General features: G+C 35.5%; 1 protein-coding gene across 1 annotated transcript in view; it reads right to left on the minus strand.

Moving 5' to 3' along the window:
* The window catches only part of PIK3C3 (phosphatidylinositol 3-kinase catalytic subunit type 3), a 145,160-nt gene that overhangs the window by 98,716 nt on the left and 22,329 nt on the right, over positions 1-24,115 (minus strand). Inside the window, exons 5-6 of the mRNA XM_040478958.1 lie at positions 3,556-3,642; positions 1,392-1,487 (exon numbers count right to left, since the gene is read on the minus strand). Coding sequence (XP_040334892.1) covers positions 1,392-1,487; positions 3,556-3,642 — 183 coding nt within the window. The remainder of the gene's footprint in view (positions 1-1,391; positions 1,488-3,555; positions 3,643-24,115) is intronic.

A 24,115-nucleotide genomic window follows, 5' to 3' on the forward strand; every position in this document is an offset into this window, starting at 1 on the left:
TTTGTTCTGTTATTATTTCATCTATTATCAAAGCTGTCTCTCAAAAGATTCTTCACATCTCTTATGTTTGAAAGTACCATTTCCATTACCATGTTTTTGCAATATAAACTCCACATGGGCAGGAAATAATGCTTTAAATTATATGAGATATAGTATAAAATGTAAAATGTGAGTTTATTAAAGTGTATTAGTGACAAAATAATTTCACTCATCTGTATTTCCCACTGTTTTTAATGCAGTTTTTCTAATGAATTAATAAACAATGTTAGTCTACCTTCCTAATGTCTTTTTACCAAAGACTATCATTTATAAAATAAAAAGCTGAAACAAGTTAACTTTTCCTAACCTTTTATTAAAGAGAAGGGGTACAAGCCTAAGAGAAAAAGATATATGTTAACTTGAAAAGTATCAAAAAAAATGATCATAAATGAACTATATAAACCTTAAAACTCCATTACAAAAAGATCTTTCAAATAATTTATAGTTATAAAAAGATGTATATTTTCAAAAATCACTGAGACAGCTTTAATAAATAACACTAGAGCGTAAATATAATTTAGAAGTGCTGCCTCTAATAAACAAATATACTGCATATAACTATATACTAGAAGAAATATTATTCTATTATGCCATGTATCAAAAAGTCTGTCCTCACCCACGATGATTTAAGCACCTAAGTATTTCCACAATAATACCTGGTTTACGTAGTTCTGAACTATGCATGCAATTATTTCTATAGTGCTTAAATTAAGACCCTTCAACAAGCATTAAAGGAACAGATATTTTTCATCTAGCTACATATCAAACATACACGTACTTTCTTCTGCATAATGAGCAGACCAAAACAAATCCATAAGTGTGTACTTGTTATCACTCAGTCAGATAACATGGTTTTCTTAATTCTGCATTAATTATATATAAAAAATACATATTTAGAATGGCTTTCATAAGCATACTTATGTAAGGATCACATATACAATTCCAACACATTATATATGCTTACTCAAATAAGAAGTATACGCTTAATTTTCAACACCTTATCACTTAAAAAAATTATTCTTTTTATTTTTCAAATGAATATCAATTGTTAACAAAGCTATTGCTTTAATATCCTACTTGTCAATTTACAAAACAATTAATCAAAAAGTTTTTAATCTGTTGCATATTTATTGAATTCTGGAACCCAGAACTCCATTACATGAATGATTGGTTTTTGTAATCTTGTTGTAGCTATATGATCTGATTTGTGTATACACAAACAGCTGCGGCTGACAGCTGTCTGCTGCTATCCTGCAACCAAATAATTCATCTCAGCAGGTACAACAGTAATTTTTTTTACTGTTTCCCCTCCCCTCTACTTTAGAGACTATAAACAGTTCCAAGACAAATACCTTTTCATAATAAACAATACCATATTCCTTATCATCACACTTGACACATCGAAACTCAACCATCAAGTACATGAAATTAGAACTTCGTTTTTCACTCTAAAAAAAAAAAAAAGATTTTTATGAAAAATAATGATCTTCAACATTCCTTTAAAGGATCAGTAATACATCATTATTTCCAATTCAGTAATACATGACCTATCAAGTACAACTTAAAATGTAGTAAATTTTTATTGCATTATTATAAACACACTGTTTTATACAGTACTGCTATTTTATTTTATATAGCACCATTGTTTTATAAAGAAGTGTCTACTATTCTCCTATAACTCCCTCCTCAAAGTCAATGACATTTCTGGTTTATTCTAGTTGGATTATATTATATAAAATCTTGGAAGGTATTTTATATACATTTTCACGAAAACTATTTTATTTCAGAAATAAAGATGTTTTGGACTTCTAATTTAAGCAAATAACTGTTTATCCTTAAACCATATGTCTAAGTATGTAAATTAAGTAAAGTATATAATTAAAAACAGAAGCTATTTGAGCTTCCCAGATACAACCTTTACAAGTTATTCACAATTCACAAATGGTCTTAAGATAACTGGCAATCATTTATACATTTTTATCAATATACTTTAAATATACTGGGAAATAGTTACTTTTCTCCAACATAAAAAAATATTGCATGTATAAATGTGTCCTCTTAATAAAGTCTAAAAGGGTGATAAGTCTTAACCCAGTTTTAAAAATGGTATTAAATCTGTATGTATAAAATCATAAAGGTCTAAAGAAGTCACTTAAATTGTTCAGCTTTATGAAACATATAATAGTCTAATTATGGTAATGGCAATGCTCTCCTATCTTTTAAAGAAGGGAAGGTGAGTAAGGCTGGACAAAGTAAGTTGTGACACAGCTTCTTCTACACTCAAGGGTATCTAAGTTGAAGAACAGAAAAATGAAAACACTTTGATTTAACTATTTTAGGAATGTAACTATTATAAAAATTCAAAAAATAAATTTTTCTTTCAGTTTCAATATGAAAATGTATTATGAATAAATTTAGAAAAGATGCCCAGTTTATTCATACTGAATGTAAGTACTGTTAAACAAAACACTCATTTTTTTTAAATAAACAATAGTAGAATTTAACTTTTATAAGTGTTCATTGTAAATTAAAAATTTCTCTCTTTCAACCTGCTAAAAAAACATTCACAGAATATAAAATAAGTCAGTTATGCCCTGTGGTAATCACAGTAAATTAGGCATATCACAAATATTGAAATTCCTCTCTCCTAATGTGATTAAAATAATTGTTCTATTACCCAGACACAGAATGTTAGGCCAAACATGTAGTATGTCAGTGCAAATATATAAAAAAGAAAAGAAAATTTTGTTCTAACTTTCGGAGTTTCACAGAAGCCATCTTTTAATTAAACATATTTTGGGCCAGTAAACAAGATTAAAAAACAAACAAATTACTTTGAACCATGTAACTTTACAAAGGGTGCAGAGTGCTGTACATAGTACATAATACACACTGTATCTTAACTGGGGAGAATTACTAACAATGACTTAAGGTTACTGAAATAAACAGGTAGCACTGGGTTGAAAGAGTCCAATACTGAATTGAACATAAATATATGCTGCCAAATGGAGAAAGAGAACATCAAAAGAGGCATCAAGTTTAACACAGCCTTCACTTGTATAATACTCAGTACACTAAGGATAACTTATACCTACTTCATGGTTTGAGAGAACATTAAAATTAAAGAAAAACAGGTATCTCAAATTTCCCAATTATTACCATAGAACTCACAACTACAGGTTATCCTCAATACTCTCACATTTGTAAGTTATCTGTCAACAAACAATGCTTCTCAAAAAGTTTGATTTAGAGGGCTGCCTGGTGGCTCAGTCACTTAAGCTGAGGTCACCATCTCATGGTTCCTGGGATGAAGCCCCAAGTCGAACTCCATGCTGGCAGCACAGAGCATGCTTAGGATTCTATCTTCCTCTCTCTCTGCCCCTCCCCCATTCATGCACACATGCACATGCTCTCTCATAATAAGATAAAGTTAAAAAAAAACAAAGTTTGAGTTAGAAATATGGAAAAAATATTTTGTAAGAAAACAAAATGCAAAAAACGAGGGATACAACCCACCTCATTTATCATTTCTATTTCTCTAAATGTCAATCTGTCCAGCCAGTCTACTTTCACCATGTGTCCTTGTCGATGAGCTTTGGTGAGCTGCAGAACAAATACAATGAAGAAAATTTTAACATAGATTTCACAGAAAGGAGAATAAAAATGGTAATGATCATCAACATAATAGTAGGAAAAAGTGCAATAAGACATTAAAAAGGAAATAAATGGCATAAGAATTTCAAAGAAAGAAATGAAACTGCCTTTATCTGCACATGACATGATTATCTATGTAGAAAATAAAGAAAGATCAAAAAACTCCAGGAACTAATAAGCAATTATATAGTAAAGTTGCATGATTCAAGGTTAATATATGAAAGCCAATCCCTTTCCTACATACCAATAATAAGTCAAATTTGAAATTAAAAACACACTATCATTTACATCAGCACCCCAAAAATGAGACTGGTATAAATCGAACAAAACATGATCTACATGAAGAAACTTACAAAAATCTGTGGAACAAAATCCAAGAACTAAATAAATGGAGAGATATTCTGCTCATGGATAGGAAGGTTCAATACTGTAAAGATATCAGTATCTCCCAACTTGATCTATAGAATCAATATAATCCCAGTCAAAATTACAGCAAGACATTTTGTAGATGTCAACTGATTCTAAAGTTTATATGGAGTGGCAAAAGACCAAGAATAGCCAACATAATACTGAAGAAGAACAAAATTGAAGGACTGACACTACCCAACTTGAAGATTAATATAAAGCTACAGTAATCAAGACAGTTTGGTTTTGGCCAAAGAATAGATGAATAAATCATGTAAGCAAAACCCAGAACCCAGAACTAGACTCCATAAAGACAGACATATGATCTTTGGCAAAGGAACAGGGACAACATAATGGAGCAAAGACAGTCTTCTCAACAAATGGTGATGGAACAAGTGGACATCTACATGCAAAAAAATGCATCTAGACACAGAATTTACACACAAAAATTAAATTAGAATAGATTATACACCTAAATGCGAAATGCAAAATTATAAAATTCCTAGGAGATAATATAGGAGAAAACTAGATGAACTTGGGTATGGAGGTGATTTTTTTTAAATGCAATACAAAGGCACAATCCATGAAAGAGATCACTGACAAACTGGACTTCATTAAAATTAGAAAACCTTCTGCTCTGTGAAAGACACTGTTAAGAAAATGAGAAACTAAGCCACAGATTAGGAGAAAATATTTGCAAAAGACCTGATAAAGGACTGTTATGAAAAATATACAAAGAACTCCTAAAATTCAGTAAGAAAATAAGCAACTTAATTAAGAAAAATGTGCCAAAGAACCTTAACAGACAACTCATCAAAGAAAACACATAGATGGCAAATGATCAATATGTCATCAAGGAAATGCAAGTTAAAACAAGATACCACTTGGGGCACCTAGGTGGCTCAGTCCGTTGAGTGTCTGACTCTTGATTTCAGCTCACGTCATGATCTCAAAGTCATGAAAATGAGCCACCGAACCAGGCTCTGTGCTGGGCGTGGAGCCTGCTTGAGATTGTTGGTGCTCGTTCTCTTTAAAAAAAAAAAAGAAAGAAAGAAAGAAAAACAAAAAAAAAAAAAACAAGATACCACTAAACACCTATTAGAATGGCCAAAATCTGTAAAACCCTACAACACCAGATGCAGATAAAGAACAGGAAGAAATAGAACAGGAAGAAAATGCAGAAATGGAACAGGAAGTCTCATTCACTGCTGGAAATTGGTCGCTACATGGGGAATGTAAAATAGTACAGCCATTTTAGAAGACAGTGTGGCAGTTTCTTACAAATTAAACATAATCTGGAGCACTTGGGTGGCTCAGTTAAGGGTTTGACTCTTGATTTTGGCTCAGGTGATGATCTCATGGTTTATGAGTTCAAGCCCTGCATTGGGCGCTGCACTGATAGCATGAAGCTTGTTTGGGATTCTCTCTTTCCCTCTCTCTCTGCCTCACCCCTGCTCCCTCTCTCTCTCTCTCTCCAAATAAATAAACTTAAAAAAATTAAAAAAAAATATACATACTCTTACCATAAAATCCAGGAAATGTACTCCTTGGTATTCACCCAAAGGAGTTGAAAATATGTCCACACAAAAGTCTGCATATGGATGTTTATAGCAGCTTAATTCATAATTGCTAATATTTAGAAGAACTAAAACGTCCTTCATAGATAAATAAATAAATGTGGTACATTCAGACAATGTAAAATTACTCAGTACTAACAAGAAAAGAGCTATCAAGCCACAAAAAGATGTGGAGGAACCTGAAGTGCACATTACTAAATGAGAAAGCCAACCTGAAAAAAACTACACAGCGTGCATACTATATGATCCCAACTATATGACATCTGAACAAGGTAAAACTATGGAGACAATAGAAAGATAACTGGTTGCTTCAGGTTTGCAAAGGAAGAGGAATCAATAGGTGGAACAGAGAACTTCTAGGGCAGTGAGGCTACTCTGTACAATACTATAATGATGGATAAAGGTCATTATACATTTGTCCAAGTCCACTGAATATACAACACCAGAAGTGAACCCTGTGGAAAACTATGAACTTTGGGTGATTATGATGTGTCAATACAGATTCATCAATTAAAACAAATGTACCACTCTGGTAGAGGATGCTGACAATGGGGGAGGCTACACAGATATGGGGGCAGAGGGTATATGGGAACTCTGTATCTTCCTATTAATATCACGATGAACCTAATATTTCTCTACAAAAATAAAATATTTAAAAAGTCTTTTAAAAAATGGATAGTAATGTCACCTTCACATTTGACACGTTCCTATACATAACAGAAACCGTATACAACTATCAGGATAACAGATGGACTTGGCTAGAGACTAATCATCTACGATTTTTAGAGAAAAACAATTTTCAAACATTTTATTTAAAGGTCCATAATTTGCCAATCTAAACATGTTAAAAAATAATGAAGCCTTTCCTAAAAGTATCTCCATGTTCTACATTTCTTATATTTTCATTACAAAGAGACAGGTTTATAATAAGAATAGTTTCTCGGGGCGCCTGGGTGACTCAGTTGGTTAGACAACACACTTCGGCTCAGGTCATGATCTCCCAGTTTGTGGGTTCGAGCCCCACATCAGGCTCTGTGCTGACAGCTCAGAGACTGGAGCCTGCTTCAGATTCTGCATCTCCCCCTCTCTCTACCCCTCCCCTGCTCATGCTCTGTGTCTGTCTCTCAATAATAAATAAACGTTAAAAAAAATTTTTTTAAAGAATAATTTCTCAAATGAGAAATAAACTACCTTGTCTATTTCCTTCCTCTCAATCTAAAAAAACTATAAAAAATCATTTACACACAGTAAGGTATTTCTCTGAGGCCTATAATTTAATACTCCAAGATTTCAGTGCATAGGTATGCATGTGTGTTTTAATTTTGAAAGGAAGTGATAAAAGAATTAATAATAAAAAAGAATTAGCAGTAAGAAAATAATTTCCAGGGAAACCTGGGTGGCTCAGTCGGTTAAGCGTCCAACTATATTCGGCTCATGATCTCACTGTTCATGGGTTCAAGCCCCACGTCAGGCTCTGTGCTCACAGCTCAGAGCCTGGAGCCTGCTGCAGATTCCATGTCTCCCTCTCTCTCTGCTCCTCCCAGGCTTTTGCTCTGCTGTCTCTAACTCCAAAATAAACAAACATTTGGGGCACCTGGGTGGCTCTGTCAGTTAAGCATCCGACTTCGGCTCAGGTCACGATATTGCCGTTTATGAGTTCAAGCCCCGCAGTGAGTTCTGTGCTGATAGCTCAGAGCCTGGAACCTGCTTGGGATTCTGTCTCCCTCTTTCTCTCTGCCCCTTCCCCACTCAAGCTCTCTCTTTCTGTCAAAAATGAACATTTAAAAAATTAAAATTAACATTTTTTAAAACATTTTTTTAAAAGAAAAAATAATTTCTACAGTTGCAGTTGATACAGTCCTCTGAAGGTCTTATATACATACCAATCTACCCTTGGTTTCAGAAATTAAATAATACACTGACACTTCAAATACACAGAGTATTCAAGACAATTTCCAAGGTCCTCAAAATGGAACAAGATTTTGTCTTATAAAGTGTAATTTAAACACAGCATTATTCATGTATCAAAACCCCTCTTTCATTCTGAACAAATTCATAGCATAAAGCAAAACTGGTGGCAAAGCCTTACATGGTACTCTACCAGTCATTTTCTGTCCCATTATGTATGTTATGGTGGTATGCCTACAAGGAAGCCAAACACTTCCATCAATTATTATGTCTCAAGGAACTAAAAACTTTCACCATCAATATTCTTTATCTTCTTCAATTAAGGGATTCTTATCATGACTACATGGTCATACTGTTTCAGGAGTGAAAAAAAAAGTAACTTCATACAAAAAGTTTGAGGATTATCGTAATATAAAAATATCAGATTAGCTTTCAAATTCCTTTTCACCTGAGGTTATCTCTAAATTAAAATGGATAAGGCAACATAAGTGCTTAGCACAGTTCCTCATACAAAGCAGGGACTAAGCATTTCATTGGCTCTAGTTGAAGATTAAACAAATATGATACCATCACGGAAAGAGACTAAGAATTAGTTACAAGAGAACCAAAAGAACACCGGGCAATATGACCTAAAGAGTACTAGACTAGGAGCCAGAGAACCTGGGTTATAATCCTAGCACTCCATTTTCCAACTGTCTTTTTTTTTTTTTTTTTTTTTTTTTTTTTTTTTGAGAGAAAGAGAGTGCGTGTATGCATGAGCAGCGGAGGAGAGGTGTAGGGAGAGAGAGAAACAGGAAGAGTGAGCAAGAATCTTAGGCAGGTTCCATGCTCGGTGCAGAGCCTGACATGGAGCTTGATTCCAAAACCCTGGGTGGAAATCAAGAGTTGGACCCTCAATCGACTAAGCCAACCAATGAGCCACTGAGGCGCCCCTCTAACTCGTCATTTTTTCCATGAAGTATACTTGATAAACAATGTTACATTAGTTTCAAGTGTACAACATAGTGATTCAACAGTTCTATACATTATGCCATGCTCACCACAAGCATAGCTACCAATCTGTAATGTTTGAACCCATATCTACAAGATGAAAGTATTAACTTCTATTCCTACTCCCAAAATTCAGAGATAATGGATGCAAAATACGACAGTTAATATTATTTCCTGTAGTCTATAAAGAATTATATTCGCACACACTTTGCAGCATGTTCCAAACTGGTTTTTAAAATTCATGAAAATATAAAGGGTCATATTACATGCTTTGCTTTTATGAACAAAGTAACGGTAAAAACCAGTAATTAGAGTTTATATTCCTAGACATATATAGCAAGAAGGAAGAGGAAAATAACATTTATTCACACACCAAATTTTTGGCTCTTTTTATAACCTAACCACACTATAAAATAAATAGTTCTGACCCCGATTTGCAGATGATTATCAACTACTACAGTAGAGCGGCAGAATGAGGAGTTAAAGCCCAGGTCTATATGATCCTGAAGTCCATGTTCCTTCCACCAGGTTTTGCTACCCACTCTAATATGCACTCTTAGTAAGACATTTAAGTTCAACTAATTTTTGTAACTTATTAAATACTAATTTCATATTTATGTTATTGTGGTTGATTCTCCACTAGTTTCCTTTGATGAAAGAATTAGCAATAGCAGGCTAAGTTTAGATGTGGGAGAATGTGGTGGGGCTCCTTCTTTCCCTTACTAAATCATCAGACAAATCATAAATTTTCTGGGGTCATTTTCATTACTTCCAGAATTCATGTCTACTAATACATATTACTTCCTATATGGCATATTCCAAATGTCCCCATTTGAATAGTAAATGTGACCATTCTCAAACTTATAACAAAGAATGTCAATGGTTAAGATGGTAGTACCATAAACTTGGTAAAGCACGAGGACAAGTTTAATTATCCTAAATTCACATTTTTGCATCTTTATTTGCAATACAGAAAAATTTAGACATAAAGAAATGTAAATGTCCATCTTAAACTATTAAGTAAATTATGATACATGTACACTATGGAATACTATGTACCCTGACATGGAAAAATCACTGTTTCCATTGAATGCAACAGTGACTGCCAAAAGAGAGATACCACTTATACTATGACTGCTTACCAGTTTGTCTCCTGCATCAGACTCTGAAATTGCAAGAAATTCTATATTCTATAAAACTAATTCTGTTTCAATAGTTTTATAATTTCTGCAGAATTAGAAAGTTACCATTTAAAATGTCTACTAGCCTCTGCACTATTTACCTATTACTACGTAACAAAGCACTCAGTTTAAGGCACTGAGTGCCTTAAAACAATATTCAGTTTTTTATTTCTGATACTTCAAAAACTCAAGAAGCCATCTTCTTGTGAGACACCTAGATTTTTTTTTTTTCTATTGGCCTACCAGTGTCTCAACAGTCTACTGTCATATTGGTGGCTGGAGCTAGAATGTTCATGATAGCTTACTTCACTCACATGTTTAATACATTTGTGGGAAAAAGTGAATTCAACTGGGAAACCAGGATGGGTGGGCCTCTCTCTTTCTGCATCTACTCTCAGTGCTTTTCCCTCTCCAGGTAGTCTTTCAATATAGTCAGTACAATAGGATACCCAGACTTCTCACATATAGCTCCCTGTCCCAAAAGTGAAAAACAGAAGCGTATCAAACTGTCTTAAGGTTTAGGCCTGGAAGAGACATAGCATCACTTCACAGGACTGTATCAGTTAAAATGAGTCACAGCACTAATGCAGATCCCAATGTGGAACAGAAGGGTAGAAGTATCAAGAGGCATCACTGAGGGTGTTTTTTAGAGACTAGTTAGCACAGCACTTATTGGAAAGCCCACGCGTACAATATAGTTGATTGCTCAATTGCAAAAGAGCAGTGGGAGAGACTCTGCAGAAGGCAGTCAACTCTTACCTAGATTTCAAGCAATAGACAAAGTCTAGAATTAGTTATCACAATTCCTAAGTCCTGTTTTCCTCTCCAAAATGATCTCCTACAACTTACACACTATACTCCAGTCACCCCTTTTGTTCTTCAAACTTTTATAAAGGCATTTTACTTTGAAGACTCAACATGGATGAAATGATTAAATATTAGAGGAAAAAAATTTTACTACAAGTTTTATAAAATTTTATAAAATTGTAAAGCACTATGCACAATATAAGCAACTATCATAATTAGACCATAATCTACGTCATTTCATTTCTTATAGGTGCTGATAACAATAGAGACAAACTTGGATGATTTTCACCAGTCCAAAGCTGCTGGTTGTCTCCAGTCTGGGAACTTTCACAGTAACTAAAAAACAAAAATGAACTTTAACAGGAGCATCTGGGTGGCACAGTCCATTAAGCATCCAGCTCTTGACTTTGTCTCAGGTCATGATCTCACGGTTCCTAAGTCTGAGCTCCACATTGAGCTCCACATCGACCCCGCAATGTGCCCTGCATCAGGCTATGCACTGACAGCACAAAGCCTACTTGGAATTCTCTCTCTCTCTCTCTCTCTCTCTCTCTCTCTCTCTCTCTCTCTCTCACACACACACACACACACACAAAATAAATAAACTTTTAAAAAAATGAACTTAAACTTATATTTCATTTTGGGTCTCAAATGTCAGTGACCTAGATCTTTCAAAGGAGCAAATCTGCATTCTGTTAAATAGCAGGATAAAACCAGTACAGTCTGTTTCAAATTGCTTGTAAAGAAATAATCCTCACTAGGGTGCCCATCCTAGGAAGGAGATAGGTCAACAAATCAATGAAAGTGTCATTTTCACTTTTTAAGGAACACAGGTTTCTACAGAGAAACTTAGAAAACACAGAGAATTCAGAGAGAAACCCACAGTCATAGAAGTAATAGCAAAATTACTAGCTCTAACTTCTCCAAAATTACAGCAATGGATTTTAAAGTCTATTTAAATAAAAAAAAAAAATCTGTAAGAAGCAAATAACAACATGCCCAAGAAACTGCCTGGAGGACTAACCAACCATGTATTATCAGATGTAATGAGAAGGCAGAAACAAGGTCTCAGATTAGTAGGTGTTCAATACAAGTACTAAGAACAGAACTAAAAGTAGGCCAATTTGCTGCCCTGCATATGAACTAAGAACAGTTGGGAAAACAAATGCCAAATCTGACAGTCATCCCTGGGAATACCGACTTTGTGATCACAACTCACCGTTCATCTCTCCTTATCTGTTTTACTAGATATATTTCTATCTGCTCTATTAGACTATAAGCTTCCTGAGTGCTAAAACTATGAGGGTTGATAGAACCTAGCACTTACTCAATGAATATATCTGTTGAAAAGCCTTCTAATGTAAAAGGGTGATAGATGGAAAACAAATGTTTGTATACTTCAGAATTCTGCTTCAGACTTGTGGGGAGTGGATGGGAAACACGGTATCAGAGAAAGGGGTAACACTCAAAAGGAAACTGAAGAGAAGAATGATTCATGCCATTGGGTCACTTTTCCGTAGTATTTATTGAAAGGGCGGGCCTACGCCTGCCGACTCCATCGTGTTCTGTGTCCTTCACCTTGACCACGCCTCCTCTCCTTGAGTAACCTCCCACTCACCCATTCAAATTTCCAGATCAAAACACGCCCCAGCGACCTGCGTTACAGGACTCCGACCCTTCCCCAGCCAATCTGCTGAGGCCACAGCCATTACCTCACCAACTGCCCCTAGACCCCAATAAAACCTTTGTGCTTTTGAAACTCTCGCTCTCTCTCCCCGGTATCTCACCACTGCGTTGGTGCAGGTAGGGGATTGAGCTCGAGCTCGAGCTAGCTCGAATTAGGCTCTTTTGCTTTTGCATGGGACTTGGCTCCCTGGTGGTTTTTGGGGATCATGAATTCTGGACATAACATTTATATACTCTCAACATAAATATATAGTACTTGATTGCTATTGTAAGTTACAAACTTCCATTAGGTCCTCTGCTCTGGAGGGAAGCACAGAATATTGAACAACAGAAGCAAGTTCCTGCCCTCATAGAACTTAAGGGTAGGAAGGGGTGAGTCAATCATATGTTAAATGTCTATATGTGTATCAACAAATTGACACACTGATGTAAAAGTACTGAACTGGGTGCTGTGACACAAAATAATAAGTAGTCTTAAGAAGGCTTCTCAAGCACCTAACATTTAAGAGAGCACTTGAAACATAAAGGAATCATCCAAACAAAAAGAAATGAAACCTCCAGGGCAGAGGAAATGGCTGTTAGCATTAAAATAAGCTTGATATGCTCAGGCATTAAAGAAACAGGAGGAAGGTAGTCCTCAGTGAACATTTAATTAAATAAATCAAGTTATCTTTAAGGTGGAGGGTAGAAAGATCTATATACACATAAGACGCTTACTGGGAATCTGCTTTGAGGTTCATCAATATCTAGATTTTTCCTTATAGTAGATACTACACTTAAAGCCTAAAGAGGGAAAGGAAAGAATAAGGACTAAAAAGCAATGTTTATTTCAAGTCTGCCCAGGAATCTGTGAGGAAGAGGAGGAAGAGACTCACAAGGAAAATGGAGAGAAAGGATTTCTGCTTTACAAATATTCCTTGGCCAATTTCTTCCATATTCATACACCTACTTTATCTTTACAAAAGACATCAATCAACATGTATTTATCAAACAATATCAGATACATGGCTTAAGTTCACAAGTGCCATGAAAGGGGATTACTTTTATTTATTAATATGATAGGCAAAGATAGGATAAAATAGGCAGAGAGCGAAAGGTTAGGACCTGAGGTCCCTGGGTGGGGGAAAAACGCATGTTTTATTTATTTATTTATTTTTTTAATTTTTTTTTTCAATGTTTCTTTATTTTTGGGACAGAGAGAGACAGAGCATGAACGGGGGAGGGGCAGAGAGAGAGGGAGACACAGAATCGGAAACAGGCTCCAGGCTCCGAGCCATCAGCCCAGAGCCTGACGCGGGGCTCGAACTCACGGACCGCGAGATCGTGACCTGGCTGAAGTCGGACGCTTAACCGACTGCGCCACCCAGGCGCCCCAGAAACGCATGTTTTAAAACAATGCTGGGAGCTTTGGATCTAGAGCAAAATCCCTCAGACATAAAGTTCCTCCTGAGAATGTGACAGACACCACTTACCCCTCCCCTTTGCCCCCCTCTTCCTCCCCACCTCAGGCTTCTCTATGACAAAAGACCTGACTAAAAATAAGTAGACCATAAATGACCCACAAGGAACAGTATGGCCACAGACCACCCCTCATACAACAAAAACCCAATTAAAAAGGAATGACTAGGCATTTAGAGTTACCAAGCCAATAAGGATAGAGTCTGAGAAGGAACAAGGGGAAAGGAAAGAGGCCAACGAAAACCTTATAAAACATGAAAAGGAAAGCTGGTAAAAGCAAGTAAGAAGAGCCAGCAAGATGTCTGAGGCCAGATACTCCCCTTGCATGTTTCTGGCTTCTGCAATCTTGCTTGCCTCTTTCTTGCATCAGCGAGCAGCCAGGAACCAGAAGCTTGACTATACTAGTCCCACCCAACCTGGAAGCACATATGTATAAAAGATTAGTAAAACCCAAAATGGAGGCTCAGCCCTTGGAAGTGACCCCACTGGCCAGCACAGGTGCAAAATAAACAGTCTTTTCTGATTCCCGAGTGCTTGTAGCTGGTCTCTTCCTGGGCTCCGAGTATTTAGAACAAATACAAAGTCCCTTGCCTATAGTCTCAGGCATTCATTTTCAGATGCCCCCTCTCTGTAAAGAGAGGTTCATACTATTCCTCCTTTCTGATCTCATACTTTAATAAACTTTTGCATGCAGCTAATTTTAGTGTGTGTCCATCTCTTCATTCTTTGAAGTGGCGAGACAATACAACCTAGGTGCTGAGGTAAAAAATCCTGCAACATTAGAGATGACATGATTGCATAAAGAGTTTAGTATGTAGCTGGAAAACAAGATGAACACCTAAGACAGAATATAACTGATAAAATAAAAGAATTCAAAGATGTACACCAAACTTTAATCCTGATTTTAAGCACCCACATATACCTTATGACTATGTCTGATGACATGGAAATATAGTATATGAGCAAATCAAATTAGCAATCTAAATATGACTCAGAAAAATCCTCCTTTTTTATTTTCAAGCCAACAGAAAATTTAAAGTGGATAATGGCTTTACAACAGCACAGATTCACAAACATTTTGAATATTCAACCATAGAGGACTGCTGAAATTCATTATGGCATATCCATCCACAGCATGCAAATTCCTGTAGTCTTTAAAAATCATGTTGTAGAGGTGATGAGGGAGCATGGGGCAAGCTGAGGGCAAGGTGCAGGCTAACAGCACCTTCCCTCCCAGGTGGGACAGTATGATATTTCTTGGACATTCATGGCTACCCAAAAATGGGAAAGGACAAAAAACAAATGGTTAAACTCATAAGAGTCTCCATCAGTTTACCAGAAAAAGGCAATCCCATCCATCATAGCCTAAAGTCCAGGAACTCCCTACTGTCTCAATGTTAATGCTTTGCTAGAGGGAAAAACAACCTTAGCTTGACCACAGTTAGGCCTCCAGTAAGTCTTTAGCATGTCAAAGTCTCTTTGGAAACCCCCTCTCTCCCAACACCATAAAATGGTCACCACCACCCCCACAAACCCGCCCTCCCCCCGCCACACTTACAGTGTAGCTCTTCCTGCCAATGGGTGCTATCCCCATGGTTTAATAAAATCACCTTTTTTCACCAAAGACATCTTCAAGAATTTTCTTGGTCACTGGCTCTGGACCCCACGAACCCCACCATCACCCCAAAATTCATTAGAGGGGTGGGTGCCTGAGTAGTCCAATCGGTTAAGCATCCGACTCTTGTTTTCACTCAGATAATGATCTTGTGGTTCTTGAATTCAGGCCCCACATCAGGATTTGCATGGACAGTGTGGAGCCTGCTTGGGATTCTCTCTCTCTCCCTCGCTCTGCCCCTCCTGCATGCACTCTCTCTCTCTCTCTCTCTCTCTCAAAATAAATATATAACTTAAAAAAAAATTTTTTTTTTAAATCATGTTGTAGAAGGGCACCTGGGTGGCTAGGTCGATTGAACCTCTGACTCTTAATTGTCAGCACAGGTAATGATCTCACAGTTCGTTGAATTCAAGCCCCATACTGGACTCTGTGCTGACAGTGTGGAGCCTGCTTGGTATTCTCTCTCTCCCTCTCTCTCTGCCCCTCCCCTGCTCAGGCTCTCCTTCTCAAAATAAATAAACTTAAAAAAAAAAAAAAAATCATGTGGTAGAAGTCTCTTAAATGACCTGGAACAATTTTTAAAACACACATTAAGTGCAAGAATGGGACTCAATTAAACACACAGACAATATGATCCCAATTTAATAAAAATCACAGGGGTGCCTGGGTGGCTCAGTTGGTAAGCATCTGACTTCAGCTCAGGTCATGATCTCACGGTTCGTGAGTTCGAGCCCTGCATCAGACTCTGTGCTGACAGCTCAGAGCCTGGAGCCTGCTTCAGATTCTGTGTCTCCCTCTCTCTCTGCCCCTCCCCTGCTTGTGCTCTGTATCTCTCTCTCTCTCAAAAAATAAATATTAAAAAAAATTTTTTTAAAGACCTAGCAGAATAATTTAATTTGATCACCTAAAATAGAAACCAAGCATTAACATAATTGTTCTCTCTCAAATTATTTCTTCCAAAAGCCTTTCAACTAGGTCCAAGTAAAGAACTGTGTAAATTAAAAACTACTATTTTTCAATATGTAGTTTACTAAAAACCCCTATATAGAGAAATTTATAGGTTTTATGTATCAAACCTTACTCATGTCAAGAAACTTTACAAGGACTCTTAGAAATAAATGAATTTCCCACCCCCCAAAAAACAGGAGGTATATGATAGATGATGCCTGGGCCAGATACACATATGATCTCTAGGGGATATAAGGGGGAAAAAATGGTGAAGTTGTGTTTTTTCCCCTGCCACTGGAATATTGAACAAATGAAAAAACCTACTCTGCTCCGTCACTACACAGAAAACTTTCAGATTCACAGAACCTATGTGAAAAGATCAAAATTTCTGTCTTGAAACAGTTATGAGAATATTGACCAATAAAAGTGCTTGCTACTACCAGACACAAGACTATTTTTCTCCTGCATGATTATATAAATGGTGTTTAATTCAACTATCTTGTATCTTCTTCCTCTAAATTCCCTCAACGTAAAGGCCAAAATATAACTCTTTCAACTCTAACAATTCCCTGAGCCTAGATTGGAACTGAGCTAAATTAATAAATATTCATTGAACAGAATACCATTATAGGCCAGCTAATGCATTCACATGATGCACCATGGCTCATAAATTTCTATTGTTAAAACGTACAATTCTTCCATAAACATAAGATGATGCGTCCTACCTGTATCAAATCAAGTACAAACCATAGTAATTTATAATTCAAGACCAAATACAGTTGTATATATGAATTCATGTGAACTACTGAGATTAAAAAAGCAGCTGTGTATGTGTGTTAGAGACTCAGCACACACAGTTATGTATTTTTTCTTAGGAAGCAGAAGTTTCTTCTATCTTCCTGATTAACAGTATCTTAGCTACAAATCTTCAATTTTTACTTTGAAATTTTACATGTAAATCTTATTTAGGAAGAGTAGCTTTTGCATCATAAAAGTTTCATTTGGTTAAATTTCTCAGAGATTAATCTACTCTTAAAAGCATGTTACTTCCTATTTTTCTGGCAGAAACTATCGCTGTCAAGACAAACAACAGATTTATAGAACATCAATCAATATTCTTTTAGGGCTCAATCTTACACTGACAAAAACTAATTTAGTCTACTTGCTACCCTTGCTTTCAAGACAAATCTAAAAGCTTTGACAGTCTCAGACAACAGTAAGCAAACCAAAGTGATTGATAAAGAAGAGTCTACCATATAGCATTAGATTCTACCATATATACCATCTACCAAATTTAGAAGAGATTCCCAAATCTTCCTTTTATGACAAAAAAGAACAGCAACACAGAATCAAATCATATAAGGTATGTTTATAAAAGTTACACGTATTATTTATATAAAAACCTGTGCTTAAGAGGTATTTTTGATGATGTCAGTGGTGCCACTGAAAATGTTTCATAGCCTTGAGTAATTTCAGCAGCTGTCATCATAATTCTGTTGTTTATTACTGTCATTTACAAAAGATCTAAGGAAGGAAATAGGCCAAAGTGAGATGCTTCTGCCTAACTGAAATTTTATAGCAGGATTCTGTTTTTTCATTTTTAAAGTAAGAAATTTTTCCATTAACACTTCTGACCACTGTTTTCCTTCCCCCAAAACGTAAACATTTAAAAATAGGAGTTTTTTGGCTTTGCTGGTTTCTTGTCACTAAAGTACATTATTATAATTTTTTTAATGTTTATTTATTTTTGAAAGAGACAGAGACAGAGATTTCCCTGCCCCTCCCCCACAGAATCTGAAGCAAGCCCCTGGCTCTGAGCTGTCAGCACAGAGCCAGAAGCGGGACTGGAACTGCAAACCCTGGGATCATGACCTGAGCCAAAGTCAGATGCTTAACCGACTGAGCCACCCAGGTGCCCCTAAAGTACATTATTATAGACAAAATACATAAATGGGGTTCTCATTTTCTTTGAGAGCATGACAATACTTCTACTGTATTCATTACTATGTGGTCAAGTTTCAATTGTTTGTTTTTCATTGTGATGATGATGATAACAATCACAATAATAAAGGCATTTTTATGATTTCTATAAAAACAGAGAGAATAGAGTCCAACTGACCACTTTTTATCAATGAAAACATCTACAAATGCAGAAATAGCTGGTTATGCAATGAACTGTGAGAGCTATAAATCAGGGGTTTTGACTGCCAGTCTTCCTACCTAGTTATAATGTATCTCATTACTATTTAAATCTTCCATCAGTTTTGATAGTTCTATTAATTTTAAAAGCATAAAATAAAAGGCAATGCCTTCATTTTTCAAACCATCTCCATGGATAATTCCATGTTTCTCATGTCTCTAAAATCTAACCAGAGAATACCATTATGCAAGTACACATTTAAATCATCAATTTGATAATCTGTCCTCAAATCTGTAACAAGAAATGATGTCCAGCCTATCACAAACTCCTTTCTTAAATCATATTTCTAAAACCCCAAACATTTCCCAATCTCAGTTTTCCAAAATAGCTCTTCTGTTCTCTACATTCATCTAACGGTAACAGCAGATAAGCAAGTAACATTGGGTTTGAGTTCCAATTTCAATAATGTGAAGACTAAGAAAAACTGAAAATCCTCCCACAACAAACAGCTAAAACATATGAAGTAACAGTAAAATAGGTATAACAACTTAGAAAGGTAAGTCTCGTAAGAGATGAGTTTCCAATCTACAATTACAATCCAATGAAAGCTAAAATCAATAATCATAGCAAACTGGAATACATCTGTCTGAAATTTAGGTAGTATGTTATTGAAAATAAAACAACTATTTCAAAATATAACAATACAAAAACATTAAACATAAATCAAGAAATCACACAAAAAAAGAATAATACATTATTTATCACAAACATACGTATGCCTTAATATTAGGTAGAGTGATTCTTCCCCCTTTATTCCCCTTTTTCAAACTCAAGTGGTTTCATAATCTGGATCCACAAAACGTGCTAAGATCAGTATGACCATGATAGTAAAATTAGAGCAATAAAGTCAAAGAAAGGAAAGTTATAGGCAATTCTTACTTATAAATATAGACGCAAAACTTCAGCATAAAATTAGCAAAATGTGTCAAGGAATTTAAAAAAACCGTATCATGATGAAACAGGATCTATTCTAAGAATGCAAGAACAGTTTAACACGGAATACCTATTAGTGTAATCCATTACATTACTGAGTGTTATCAAGGGTCCCCAAAATCAAGTAGACAAATTCACAGGACTCAGAGGCAGTTGTAATCACAGCTAAGATTTATTATAGCAACACAGTAAGAATATACAGCTAGATGGTTCAGTAAGGGAAACAGAAAAGTCAGAGTCTGGAAAAGTCCATACACAGGCTTCCTATACCTTCCTTCCCCTGCCCAAAAAGAAACATACTTGGGTATGCTTCTTTCTCTAGCAAGGAAAATGCAGCCTAAGAAAGCCCACTGAGACTGAGATTAGAAGTTTTTATAGAGGGCTAGTCACACAGGCATTCTCTGCTATCACCTACCAAAGTTCTAGACTCCTAGGAAGAAAGCAGGTGTTCACCATCAATCACAATGTACAGACAGCCTAGGCACAGTTATACATCTATACCAGCTAGGTAATGTTTCAGAAGCCAAGTTCTCAAACATCAGCCAAGGGCCAACATTGTAGGCAGGACCTCATAAAAATAGCAGGCCTTCTACACTAACTGCTTTGAAAAAAACATTTGGTAAAAGGATCCCCAAAATTTTTTGGTAAGTTTCAACACTCATGCATCGCATAGAGCTTTGGTAATGTAAAAGAGGACCTTCTTAACCTGATTTTTAAAAAATATACGAAGAAGTGGTAACCAACGTCTTATCAAATGGTTAAATGTAAGAAGCATTTTCACTAAAGTCGGGAGGAACACAAGGATGCCTCTACTACTGTTTCTGGTAGGCACTACACCAGAGCTTCATGTACCAGTCATACAAGAAAAACATAAATGAAAGAAATTAAAACTTTTTAAGATGATTATCACATAGAAAACTCAAAAGAACTATCAGACAAACTATTAGAAACAATGAGTTCAGAATTGTTGCTGAACATAAGGTCAATAAACAGGAATCAATGTTATTCCAAATTCCTTTTTACCAATCTAAAAATACACTCCTTAGAAAATATATACAATAGCAACAAAAACTACCTGAAATTTAGAAATAAATGGAACAGAAAATGTATGGATGTTAATCTTTGAAATCCAACAACTTCACTCCTAGATTTCTATAGTAAAGAAATCACTTGTGGGCAATAAGTGACATTCACTTTAGCCCTATTAATAATACAAAAAGCTGAAATTGTTGGGAGAACAAATAAACTGATTTATTCATCCAATGGAATACTACACAGGAGTTTAAATGAAAGAACTCAAGCTACGTATATTGACATGGATAAATTTCAAAAACAGCATTAAGCTTAAAAAAGCAAATTACAAACAAAAAAAAACGAGGGAAGTTTTAACAAGTATCTGTGGTTTTTTTCATCCTTTTTTAAAACACTGTGATACAAGGCAAATGTTGAATGTTCAATCTTAACAATGAATACATGGATGTCCATTACAGTATTATTTTTATTTGAATTGTTTTAAAATAAAAATTAAAAACATAACTGTACACATACGTAATTTTAAAACCCAGGCATTTAACCTGGCAGGGCTGGGAAAACTGAATTAATCTACAGTCTGTAAGTGCCTTCTACTACCTCTTCTCACCACTCTTAGGGTTCAATTACCACTTAACTTACTTGGTTAACTCCCTTAGGCTAAAGAACATTTTGATGAAGAAGATAAAACTCCACTAATTCAATTAGGTTGTCTCACATAGACCTACTTCAAAAGTGCTTTAAGTGCCTTCAAAACAAAACAATATTTATATTTTAAATATATTTTAAATATATATTTATTTAAATATATTTTTATTTATATATTTATTAAAATATATTTTAAATATAAATATCATTATCTTTAAGGACTTTTTCTTCAAAACAATTCCTGTCATAAATCCTTCTTATGCCCAGCCCAAATCACCTCTTGAGAATCACTGATTCTCTGGGGCTGTCTTCCTTTTTAGATTCTCAAATTGCCAGAATGTCTTGCCCTTCTCCATTCTAGTTGAAATTGTTTTCTTAATCCGACTCTTGATCCAATATCCCATTCCTTGGCTATAACTGCAATCTCAAGGTATAATGAGACATCCTTAGTTTCTTCCAAACTTCCTATTATTCCCCTTTCACCAACTGGTTCCTTCATATTGATAATAACTTAATGCTAGAGAAGCCACAACTTTTTTCCTTAGTCTTCTAAAAAATTACCCAGTGATCAAGCAATACTTTGACAAAAGCCTGGGCTGCACAAATGAGACTTCATTACCACTAATAACTTTCTAGCTGTATCATTTTTTGTGATCACACAAAGAAACTAACAGCACCTTCCTCTCCACAGCTCTGAAATGTTTTCACAAGTTTATCAGTATCTGTTTCCTTCTTTTATCTTTAGCAAAGGATTCTCACGTGCATCTGCACCCTGAAGTTCCTACCATATTGTTTCTTTGAACAACACTTATCCTCTTCACTATCGTGTTTCCTTTCCTCTTAAGCCTTAGCTGTTTGAGGTCTATGGGTGAAAGAAATCTTAAGAGTGACTGTTACTTACTACCTTTAACTTATGCATTGGTAACAACTGAAGTCACAAGTCTCATTTATAACTAGTTCCTTCATGGCACACATTTGTCATAGGTACTGACCACAGGCAAGTCACTGTTTACTAAGTTCCTGGGCACCATCTTTCTTTATGCCATACCTGAGTGAGTACCTCCAAATATATACAGTTTCTTACTCCCTCTGTCTCTTCTATTTTCAATTCTAATCTTCCTGATAAGAAAAACATATTCTCCATACAAAAAAAAAAAATCCTTCACAAGTTTTAAATCTTAAGAAAGCAAGATAATTACCTTTGGAAACACATTTACATGAAGAATTTAAAGACCTGATTTTAGGTCCAGATTCAACTTATTAACACGACACCTTAAAGCAAATCACTTAACTTCTCTAAGCCTCCATCTTTTCATTAGTTTAAAAACAATGTCTGGTACATTTTCTAATATGTAGTGTCTAATCATTACACTCATTAGAATCAAATGAAGGCACATAAGATAAAGTAATAACAAGAGCTAATATTTATTAATGCTCAGTGATGCCTGGCAATATGCAAAATCCTTAATTATTTTATCTCATTTAGATTTAGTCTTCACAATAACTGAAGAAAGTAGGTGTATTATTTCTATTGTGCAGATGAGGATTTCATGGCTTAGATAAAGTTAAGTAGTTAATCTAAGATCACAACTAAACAAAAGACAACTGAAATCTGAATGAAAAACAGTCTCCAAAGCCATGATTTTTACCACTTCTCCATTTTAGTTCTCAATCTATGCTAAAGGGCTTTATAGACATTAAACATTTTATACATGCAAGCTGATTATCATTATTAGTTATTATTACTCATAATGGCACTATGAATAATGACAGCATCAACCCAATAACTTTTTTTTTGTCTCCAACATACAGCAGTGTGCCTTCAGTACAGGAGGTGATGCTGATGGAGATAGAGACAGATAATGCTATAATAACTATATAGTGACAGATGGTAACGACACTTATCGTGGTGAGCATTTCACAAAGTATATAAATGCCAAATCACCATGTTGTACACCTGAAACCAATATAATATAGCATGTCAACTGAATTTTTTTACAGTTATAGATGTTCCCAAATCTTATTTTGCCAAGCATAGTCATTTTTTAAATGCTACTGTCAAATGAGGGTCATTTTAATACTCAACAGCACAGAAAGAACACAATCTTAGAATAAAGTCCCTTACATTGAATAAATTTAGTTTTATAAAAACATTTTTAAAAAAGAGGACTTTTCCATATACTTGAAATAAAAATCTCAGTGAGCTCCTCTAATTAAAGCCTCTAGACTAGTACCCATGCAATGTAATGCATTGAATGTAAACTATTTTCTTTCAAGGGCAAATGTTTCAGCAGGTCAAAGAGTACTATACAATAATCTAAAATAAACAGCCTCAATCCCACTTCACGAAATTATGTCAGCAGAAAATCTGTTACCTTGGTTTCAATTTTAAAAGATTATTTTGTAACCATGATAATTTGTCAACGTTTACTCAAAAGACGCAGTGTAGACAGCATATTCAAGTAATGCTGCAACTAAAAAGTGAATGTCAAGAGAGAAAGTCCTTTTAAGATTTCCCCAAACTGAAATGACTTACAGAACTTTCTAGCTCCTTCAGGCTTAGCTCCTTTATGGCTCATTAAGAAATCAACAATCTCCTGAAGACTAATTTAATTTCCAAGGTACCTTAAAAAATGGTGTCCATGGGGCGCCTGGGTGGTTGGGTCGGTTAAGCGTCCGACTTCGGCTCAGGTCATGATCTCGCGGTCCGTGAGTTCAAGCCCCACATCGGGCTCTGTGCTGACAGCTCAGAGCCTGGAGCCTGTTTCGGATTCTGTGTCTCCCTCTCTCTGACCCTCCCCCATTCATGCTCTGTCTCTCTCTGTCTCAAAAATAAATAAACGTTAAAAAAAAAAAAAAAAGGAAAAAAAATGGTGTCCTGGGTAGCAGATACAAGTAACATGGTTACCAGAGAGATAATAATATGGTTACCAGCCCATTACAAATTAGTAAATTGGCACTCTAGACCAGTGTTATCCAACAGACCATTTGGCAATAATGGAAATATTCCATATCTGCACTGTTCAATAGCTGCTGG

This window comes from Herpailurus yagouaroundi, unplaced genomic scaffold, assembly GCF_014898765.1.
Source record: "Herpailurus yagouaroundi ecotype Mexico unplaced genomic scaffold, PumYag 142, whole genome shotgun sequence".
Lineage (NCBI taxonomy): Eukaryota > Metazoa > Chordata > Mammalia > Carnivora > Felidae > Herpailurus > Herpailurus yagouaroundi.